This window comes from Spea bombifrons, chromosome 2 (genome assembly GCF_027358695.1).
Source record: "Spea bombifrons isolate aSpeBom1 chromosome 2, aSpeBom1.2.pri, whole genome shotgun sequence".
In the NCBI taxonomy this organism is placed as follows: Eukaryota; Metazoa; Chordata; class Amphibia; order Anura; family Pelobatidae; genus Spea; species Spea bombifrons.
This window is the reverse complement of record NC_071088.1, coordinates 110,857,760-110,867,214: the sequence shown is the minus strand read 5'-3', so window position 1 is coordinate 110,867,214 and position 9,455 is coordinate 110,857,760. Positions and strand designations below refer to the sequence as shown.

The following is a 9,455-nucleotide window of genomic DNA, read 5'->3' as shown; positions in this document are numbered from 1 at the left end:
TTAGTGTTAGTTTGTCAAGGGAGAAGGAATGCAGGAAGGTACTACTGCTACTGTGTGACATATGGACTCTTCTTGGTCCTCTAATTCCAGCTTGTGTGTCTGGCAAATCTAATATAGAGGCTTGAGACCCTTAAGAGGGGCAGATCTTTTCTGGTGCACAAGTGGACCATAGTTAGCTGTTCATGACCTACGTAATATTCTATTACCAAGCATATACAAAGAGTTTGTTAACATGTCTCTTGCTAATATATTGAGCAAAATCATGTTTATCTTCTCCCTATTATAGGAACACTAATTTCACATATTCAATAACATTATTCAAGACACAGGCTTTTTGATCAAAAGCCGGATACATATATGGGGTGTCCTCCTTAACAAAGCTTTTCAGATAGGTCACTGCTAACAATTTTATTCCGTTAAATGTTGTTAGAGGAAATGACCCAACTTGTTATACGAAGAAGTAATTATACGCTAATATATGTAAAAAAAAAAAAAAAAAAATTAAGGTGCTCTATTTAACAGCAAATTTATCTGATACTTGTTAACAAATGACAAAAGTAAGCAAATGCTCACATTCAGGTTTCAGGTGTTTTCATACGTGTTGTGTGTTTTCACTTATAAATTCTTTAATCACAAAGGATTTTTGTATATTTGTTAAGGCATAGAGTATTCTCATTTGTCACAAGTTGATTGTTGTGTGGAGTATGGAAATAGAAGAACAAACCTTTTTAAAAGTTCTAATGCAATTAAGCATTAGAATAACATAAAATAATGGTTTATGCTTAAATAGCTATATTCATGAAAATGTGGCACATTCACCATTAAAATAAGAATTGGCCCTTATGGATAACGTCAATAATAATCACTATCTGAGATATATCACCTAACAGTTGGGTTACAGTAAGGGGACCCACTCGAAGAGGCACTGTGGATGAATTTCATAAGAGATGCTGCTCCACTTTCTCTAGGGTTTGGTTATTAGAAGTTTGATAAGGGCACCAGGTCTTTCCAAATCCTTAGTGGAACATCATTTCTCCCCTTCCGCTGACTGCTCCTTCCTGGACTCGGTGACAACCTGCTGTGTACAAATAATTAATTAATAATCATATATAACATACTCATGCGTAATTTAATGAAGGGATATTTCTTAAACACGTGGGTGACAGGAGCACATGTTTTTGGGTGGAAGCCAATCAAACAAATATATAAACCACAATGTCTAATTAGTGAAGCACTCTAACCTCCAACTAAAGTGAAATGAATATTAGAGAGGCTGCAGTAAACATTATCACATGCAGTATACCTCCCAGCAACATTTTAAGTGTCTAAAGCAGAAGACACCTGTTAGGGGCACCTGTATTGAGCTGGGGTGCTGCATGGTTAGATGTAGGGTCAGGATGAGACCACCCCCCACATTACCATTGTGAGTATGTTAAATTGAGTTCTTTCAAAACAGAAAAATATATGAAAGCACTTACATAGCCCTACTGCTGCAACTACCCTCCTTCTCCATGGCCTTACTATTCTTGCAACTGATTGGCTGGTAGAAGCAGCCATTCAGTAGCAGTAACATGCTTCCATTGAAATGAATGGAAGCACATTCCACACATGCACGCAACCCACAGCATTCCCCGAACCAGTGTTGGAGGTGAGTATATTAGATGCAGAGATATGTTCAGCCAAACATATCTCCTTCACTGCATTTAGCTGTATAGGGGGTGGGGACAAGTGTATATGGGGGGATTTTGCACTTTTCCTGCCATTCATTTGCCAAAAGCGCAATGTAAGAATGTAAAGGAACCACACAACTATCACATGTATGCATTTGAAAAGCACATTGTTACCAAAATTTTTAAAGCAGGTCTATAAAGGTTTTAGATTAACCAGGAGGGTCAGTTTTAAGACTTATTGATTTATATGACACAACAATGCTCTTCCTTACATTTTCTGATTCAGAGGGCTTTGTGATGTATTGCATTATTTACTGATCTAGAACTTGAATGTATAAATACACCATCATGAAATGAAGTTATCTCCCAATAAACCAACACCTCTAATTTTTATTATTAATAATAATAATAACAACAACGATGGATCTGATATGTCACATGCTTGCCCATAATTAACTATACAAGTACAAATATAATCATCCATATAGCGTTTATTTACATTCACACTCACCTCTCCATCACGAGTCTCAATAGTTTTAATCACGACTGTTTTCCTGGTGTGAACCTCAGAGCTATGCTCAGGCTCAGGAGCTGCTTGGTACACTACAAGAATATAAGTTGAAAGTGTGAAAATATGAAAACCATAATGAAGACCTTGGTAATAAAGAAACGAATCCGACAGGAGCAGAAGAGTTAACGAAAAATGGAAAGTGTAGTTAAGCAGGAGCTATTGGGAAGGAATACACTAGACAGTGGTGTGTGTAAGGCAGGTGCTCCCATAAAAGAAAACCCTGCATGGTACCATCTCATGAGGGGGGACCATCTTGGTGGACCAGTAGTGCTTTGCGGATACCTGTGTGGAAGATTGCTGTGGTGTTTATCCTATACCAGCTGCACTCTTAACAGGAATTCAAATCCCAGCACTCATCAAAGCTATAGAAAGAGATCTGTGCCGGTCCTTACAACTGGCAAGAAAGGACTAGCTTCAGATCATTTCCAGTCTTACATTATATCCTACAGGCTGGAGTCATTTTACATCCCCAAGGGACTACATCCTATAAATAAACAATACACATCAAAAGGCTTACACACTTACCTGGGTTCTTCATACTGAGAGATGTCAGTGAGTGAATAGGAACCGAAATCCTGAAATAAGCAAATATACATAGATATGAGACCAGCACCAACCAATGACTGGAAACAGCTGCTTATTCTCCACAGCCTCTTATGTTTTCAAGATGTCCTCCTAACATAGCAATTGTATTATGAACATTCTGCGAAGCATGTTTTAGATCTAATTAATAATTAAGTTTTTCCCGTCACTAATCTATAAGGTTTGAAAGCTGCATGATCATTTTCCAAAGTAATCACATTTTTCATGATTTCATGTTTTAATAGGGAAACCTTCTCCCACAGGGGCAGATAAGACACACTTCTAGCCTTTCCATGGTTTTTAGAATGGATATAAAACAGCTTTAACAAAGCTTAAAGGAGCCTGCTGACATTTTCACTATGATATAGCATGCCATAATGTGGCTCCAGTAGGCATTACAGTTTTAGAGTAAGTGTGGAAGTAAGAGAGACATGATGTATCCATACATCCCTTACACTAGACCACCTGAGTCTGTGCCCTGGAGTCGCCACCCTGTATGGTCATCAGATTACATTACCAACATCATTTTAATCTAAATGTCACTGAGGTTTTTTTTACCTGCTTTCCTCTCCCTCCAGCAGTTTCCTATATGTTGCAATCTCAATATCCAAAGCCATCTTTACATTAAGTAGGTCTTGGTATTCCCTTAGATGACGAGCCATTTCTTCCTTCATATGCTGTACGTCCTGCTCAAGACGCGCAATTGTATCTTGGTAATTAGATGCTTCCACCCCAAATTGTTCTTCCATATTCTTTATTTGGCGGATCAGACCTTCATTCTGAGAACCACAAAACAGCATTACTACAAAATTTTCCATATACCCTGCAGCAGTAGTCAGCCAGAAGATCTGGAACACTTTACACAAGATATAACTAGAGCTAGGAAAAATCCTTAACATTTTACCAGTAGCCATTGAATGAGATAATGTTTAGCCATGACCATAGCCTGGCGCTCTGTGTTTGGTGTGCAGTGCCTTCTAATACATCCTTAGGTATGCTGTTCCAGCACAGGTTTCCATAGTGTAACTAGGCCAGTTGGGAAGATTAGAGATCTCCCTTGTATTCTGGCATAGACCAGAATACGTCACTGTAAATCCCACCATTTCAGTTAAACAGTAAATATATGTGTTGTCCGAAAATAATTACTTACTGTTCCTGTCAGTCCGTCAAGCTCACACTTCAGGCTCTGGATCTGACGACGTGATTCATTCATCTCCTGTTTGGCTTGGCGCAAAGCCTCATTATTTCGACTAGCAGCATCTGATAGGTCAGCAAACTGCTCAAGGAAACAACAGAAAATCCAATAATGTATTAAACATATTTTTGCCAGATAACCATTTACTGCCATCGTTATTATTCCATAAATGTAGTTTATGTAATGCCACTGTTCATTAATTTCATTCTTCTTTTTCCTTTTTGCAGCATCCAATAATGTATTGTAGCAGCCAGTAACACAAATGATGCTCTACAGCACTTTGCTGAATGACGCATGCATTTTTTGTTTTGTTGTTAAAGATGATACTTTTTATTGGGCCAACACAGAAAAAGATGTATAAAGAATAATCTACATTCTGGATGTCCTTTGCATGTCTTAATTATTGATGCATACCTTGGACTTGTACCAATCCTCAGACTCTTGCAGGTTCTTCGATGCGATGTTCTCATACTGGACGCGAATTTCTCTCAGCGCGGATGTCAGGTCGGGCTGCTTTGTTGCTTCAATCTCCATGTGTAGTGGCTGAGACTGCACGGTCACTTGTACATCCTGGAGCTCCTGCATCAATAATGTGCACAAAATGTTAAGAATACGCATCAAACTCCTCACAGCTTTGTGATAACACCGTTACTCTATAGAAGAAGGTGTATCATGTTGTTCACATTTAAATGACTTGCTGCTATACCTTCACCTTGTTTATGCACGGTTAAAGTGTCGATGAAAGAGAAAATGTGCTTAAATAAAAGAAAAGAAAAAAAGAAAACTTCCTTACTTAAAAACGGAACATTTCTGATACACTAAGAACTGTCAAAGAATGAAACCTTTTAAGACATTCATTCACTTCTTCATAGACTTAAAATTTAGTTTGATCATAATTACCTCGTCATGAAGTTTCTTTAGAAATTCTATCTCGTCCATCAGGGACTCTATCTTTCTCTCTAATTCCAGACGGTGCAATGTGGCATCATCCACATCCTGTAAAACCACCAAAGAGAGATTTTGCAAGGTAAAAAAAATGCATGCATTTTTCTACGCAGTCAGACAAGGCTAACACCAATTAAGAAGGGATATATGATTTACGGTGATCTCCATTGAAGTACAAAATTCAGTCTAACAAAGGACAGCAGAGTATGGCAGATCTACTGAAATAGAGCCAAGAACTGGAATAACATAGCAGAAGATTTAAACAAAGCTCAGCTCAATATCTCCAAGATGTCTATTGCTCTCCTCCTTAAAAAAATATCTGCCCTTCTTCAGTCTTCTGAGACTTATATTGAATAATTTGAATATATGAAAGAAAAGACAAAGCTATAACAATGTATTGTTTTGATCTATACTAGGTATGATGAGACAACCATTTTCCTATTTAATACATATATAGAATACAAATATATATTTGCTTATATATATTAAGCATACAGATACAACAGGAGATGAGGACCATGCTTGTGAGTGTTCGGGGGTAGGCATCAACATTGCTCATGGTGGACATTTACTCTGGTCTGTGGTGGACAATTTAATGATCTATGGACCTTCACAATCCCTGCCATGGACAATGGTGTCCTCCTATAGAAACTTTGCCTATACCTGCATACAATCAAGCCTCATGGCACTTTCATACAATATTCATAACGAAAATGGTTGGTTTATGAGGGTCCAGCTCATGGGCTTACATTCTAATATATTATCCTTCAAACAGCATGTCTTCTCTAATGTCAACAGATAAATCAAACACAGCGTCTATCAGCAGTTACCAGCGTTATTATCGTTACCTATATTTAGACAATAAATTAGCTATGGCTCTTTTCTATGCACTTAAACTGAATAACGCAAAAAAAAAATGATAGAAATCATCACTCACTTTTCGGAACAAAACAAGATTATTCTCTGCATCTTCCCTCTTGTGAGTTTCTTCATCTAGCCTATAAATGAAAAACACATTTCAATGAAAATAATAGGATTATAGAAGTTGTCTTAAACCTAGGCTATTATCTTCAGGAAATATGCATTTGAGCTAATGCACACCTTACAATACCACACCCATTAACTTCAAAAATTCATAAAAATATATATATTTTTGGTTTCTTCTTGTTTTGTATGTGGGGGGGTTTCAGAAAAAATAAGATGCATTTACAAAAGTTGCTTGATGGCATATGTTAAAATGGGATTTTTAGGATTTTCACCCGCTGCAGAAAAATCTGTGACACAGATGGGGATTTATGCAAAATTCACACTAGAATACATTATTTATGCCAGTGTATGTATTATACATATTGTCGGGCTGCTCTTCACCTATCCTGCAAAATCTAGATCGAGGTAAAAACACAGAACTATTAAAATATAACAAAGTATAAGATACATACACTATACAAAGAGGGCTTTTCTATATCATCAGCCATCATATAAAAGGGTGTGGTACGCCTGACTGCACGTCACAAAACAATCAGAAACCTTGTGCTGTTGCCATGCTGCCATTAAAATACTGTAGCAATAACTTAACGTTATAAACAAACATTTCTCATATAAACATTTTTAGGAATTACTCCTGAAAGGTGTGGCTTTTCAGAACAAAGTGAGTTTCTAAACTAGTAAGAAATTAAAAAAACACTTCTGGAATAACGTCTGTCGGAAACGGGATATATTTTGGGGGAATAAGAGGTTTCCGGTTGCCGACACACCTTCGTCTAGGGGTAAATTGTTTCATTTCCAGAAATTTGACTTTAAATATTAAGTTAATAAAGAACCAACTCGGCAAAAATAATGTACCTGACACACCTTGTAACTCTGACAAAGTAGAACAATCTCCTGTTATTTTTAGCAAATTTATACCCCCCATTTAAATGCATCTCATTATATATATATATATATAGAGAGAGAGAGAGAGCGAAGACAGATAAGATATATATATATATATATCAGTATGATATGCCATTGGTTGTAGTAGGCTCCACCAGACTTATTCTTTATCCATACCTCCTTTGTGTCATAAGACAGAAACATTTCTTTCAAATACCATGTGGCGTTTGTTCCATGAGTAAATAACTTAACACTGAGTATAATTTGGGCATTAATATACAATGTGTGTTGTGTATATCTATATTTTGTATTCCTCACATATTACAAGCGGTCTTAAGGCGGTTCTGCCACACCCAGTTCTTCCAAATACCCAAGTGCCCAGATTTTATGAACCCACAAAGACGCAAGGGTGCGGAAAACTACACCCATCACTCTGCCCCTTCATTTATATTTGCAGCAAATAACATTTTGATCAGGTCAACAACGTCCTTTACTTTGCCACCAAACCTACGCTTGAGCTAAGATGATCCAGGCTTAAAATATTAGCAAGAAAAGTGGTACAAAGCCACAGTGTTACAGTAACTGAAAATCAAGAGTACTTACACTGTTCTAACTAGCAACAATTAAGTGAAATGTCCATGAATATGTTAAATCTTATTCTTGTTTCTCCTACTTACCATGGTTGTGGGTCACATTTTTTGGATTGAAGCGCGCAGGTAGTTGTTTTACAATTTTATTTATATCTCTATATGTTTTAATACAATCACCCCTGTTTGTTGGCTGTATATGCTTCCTACACCCGTATTCTAATACAATTCTCTGCAGGGGTAAATCGAAATGTGTAACACTTGGTTCACAGACAATAGGCTGAATAGACTTACATTCTGCTGGAGCAAGTCCTAGGAGCTAACAATCATCAGTATAATGAGACTATGTGTGACTATGTGTCTTTCTGGCAACCTGATAGCTGTGGTTACAGTGGTGTAACTGCAGTGGTACCCTGCTGTCATCCTCCCTAAATCCAATTTGACCTTTTATTTATATTGTGAAATCAGTAAGTATTGTAAACTAGGAGAAGCTGAGGTCCTGTACTGATCACGATCACTCATCACCTCAGGAACAGATAGAGTTCACCCTGGTGCTTGGACATTTTGCCTCATTGAGTGAATATCTGTACTTTCTGAACTGAAAACACACCTGTGTCACTGTTATTGGATATTAATTATTAAGATTATTATCTATTTGGGGGGTGTCTAGAGAAACAACAGACTGACCACGCCCTTAACAAGTGCACCCTCATCTTCATTTAACAGAACTACCAAGAAACATCTTTTATTGTCACATTGTGGGGTTAGGGGGGCTTTATACTTGCATGGTTTAGAAGTTTTAACGTAATCTTAATTGTGATGATGGAGCGTTCTGAGGGATCCTGGCTCCAGAATTGCAGGGGGCACCAGAGAGATGCTCTCCGCACTTCTTTTCCATACCCTCCTCACATAGTGTAGTAACACGTGTTTGTGCGCTTCTTTATTCTACCCTCTGAGATCTTCAATGCCCCCTCTAACCCTTCCAGACCACCCCGAACCCTCACCTCTGCTTCAGAAATGAGAGGTCCTCGGCTAAGTTATCTCTCTCCACTTGGATGTTGTCCTTCTCCTTGCCCAGAAGTTCCAATTGCCTGCGAAGCTCCCTCAGCTCGTGTTGGCACAGATCTGCTGCCCGGGTGGGCTCCTTGGATCTTGCTTGGTTGATTTCGGTCACCAGCACCGCATTCTGCTGCTCCAGGTAGCGCACCTTCTCTATGAAGCTGGCGAAGCGGTCGTTCAGTTCTTGCATCTCCGCTTTCTCGTTGCTGCGAGTGGTCAGGAACTCCTGGTTCAGAGCCTCAGCCACGGAGAAGTCCACTCTGTCCAAGGTCACACGCACCGGGGTGCTGGACCTCATCCTGTAAGCTGATGATGAGGTCCGGCTGCTGGGGCCCGGGGATGGGCTCCCCAGGTGCCTGGAAGTTGAGAGCCTTGAAGAGGAGGAATAAGATACCGGGGACATGAGTGGAGCCCCAAAAGTACGACGGTAAGAGGTAGATGCGCTCCTCATGCCTGAGTGACTCATGGTGAGATACTGTCTACCGGGGATGAGTTCCTGGGTACCAAATGCTAAGAGATACCGAGAAGAGAGTCTGTTCGTCTGGTGGCTGCTTTATAAGCCAGCGTGGAGCATCGCAGCTCAGGCACAACCCCGCCCTCTGGGAGCACAAACACCTATTATCCCGAGCACAGGGAGGAGGGGGCTGCACATACCACGCCCCCTCACTGAGCTGCTGCCCCCCCCTGTTCCAGAAGAAAGTGCTTTTAATTACTTTCTTTATTCCAACAGTGAATGAGACAGCAAATTCTCCCAGACACAGGGAAATGAACATGCCCATAAACCTATTACTACCCAGGGAAATAGAGCGACTCTAATGTTATTGTAACCTGACAGCATCTGACAATTGTAAAGAGGTGTATTCGCTAAAGTGGTGTGTTGGCACCAGAGTTGTGTGTTCAACTTTCTGAATTCATAATAATAAATCCCTAGATTTTTTTTTTTTCTCTTCAAGGACGGCTAAGACGGTCCTGCA

General features: G+C 39.2%; 1 protein-coding gene across 2 annotated transcripts; it reads right to left on the bottom strand.

Annotated features, from left to right (window-relative positions):
• On the bottom strand, window positions 1–9,030 carry PRPH (peripherin). Of its 2 annotated transcripts, none has more exons than XM_053455590.1 (9): window positions 8,427–9,030; window positions 5,901–5,961; window positions 4,919–5,014; window positions 4,433–4,597; window positions 3,974–4,099; window positions 3,382–3,602; window positions 2,767–2,816; window positions 2,182–2,273; window positions 1–1,078 (listed from the first exon to the last, which is right to left on the bottom strand). In XM_053455590.1, exons 1-9 carry the CDS (start codon window positions 8,945–8,947, stop codon window positions 1,028–1,030), a joined length of 1,383 nt encoding a protein of 460 aa, XP_053311565.1. In that variant the 5' UTR covers window positions 8,948–9,030; the 3' UTR covers window positions 1–1,027. The 2 variants fall into 2 exon arrangements, with proteins under 2 accessions (XP_053311565.1, XP_053311566.1); XM_053455591.1 differs by having other exon boundaries at window positions 1–1,075.
• Between the last annotated feature and the right edge of the window lie 425 nt (window positions 9,031–9,455).

Bases quoted from the DNA above. Each gene is read 5' to 3' on its own strand.
- PRPH (XM_053455590.1), bottom strand. From the start codon at position 8,947: ATGAGTCACTCAGGCATGAGGAGCGCATCTACCTCTTACCGTCGTACT. The intron at 4,598-4,918 runs GTAATTATGATC...TTATTGATGCAG, and splicing joins TAAAGAAACTTCATGACGAG to GAGCTCCAGGATGTACAAGT. The intron at 3,603-3,973 runs GTAAGTAATTAT...TGTGGTTCTCAG, and splicing joins TTGACGGACTGACAGGAACA to AATGAAGGTCTGATCCGCCA.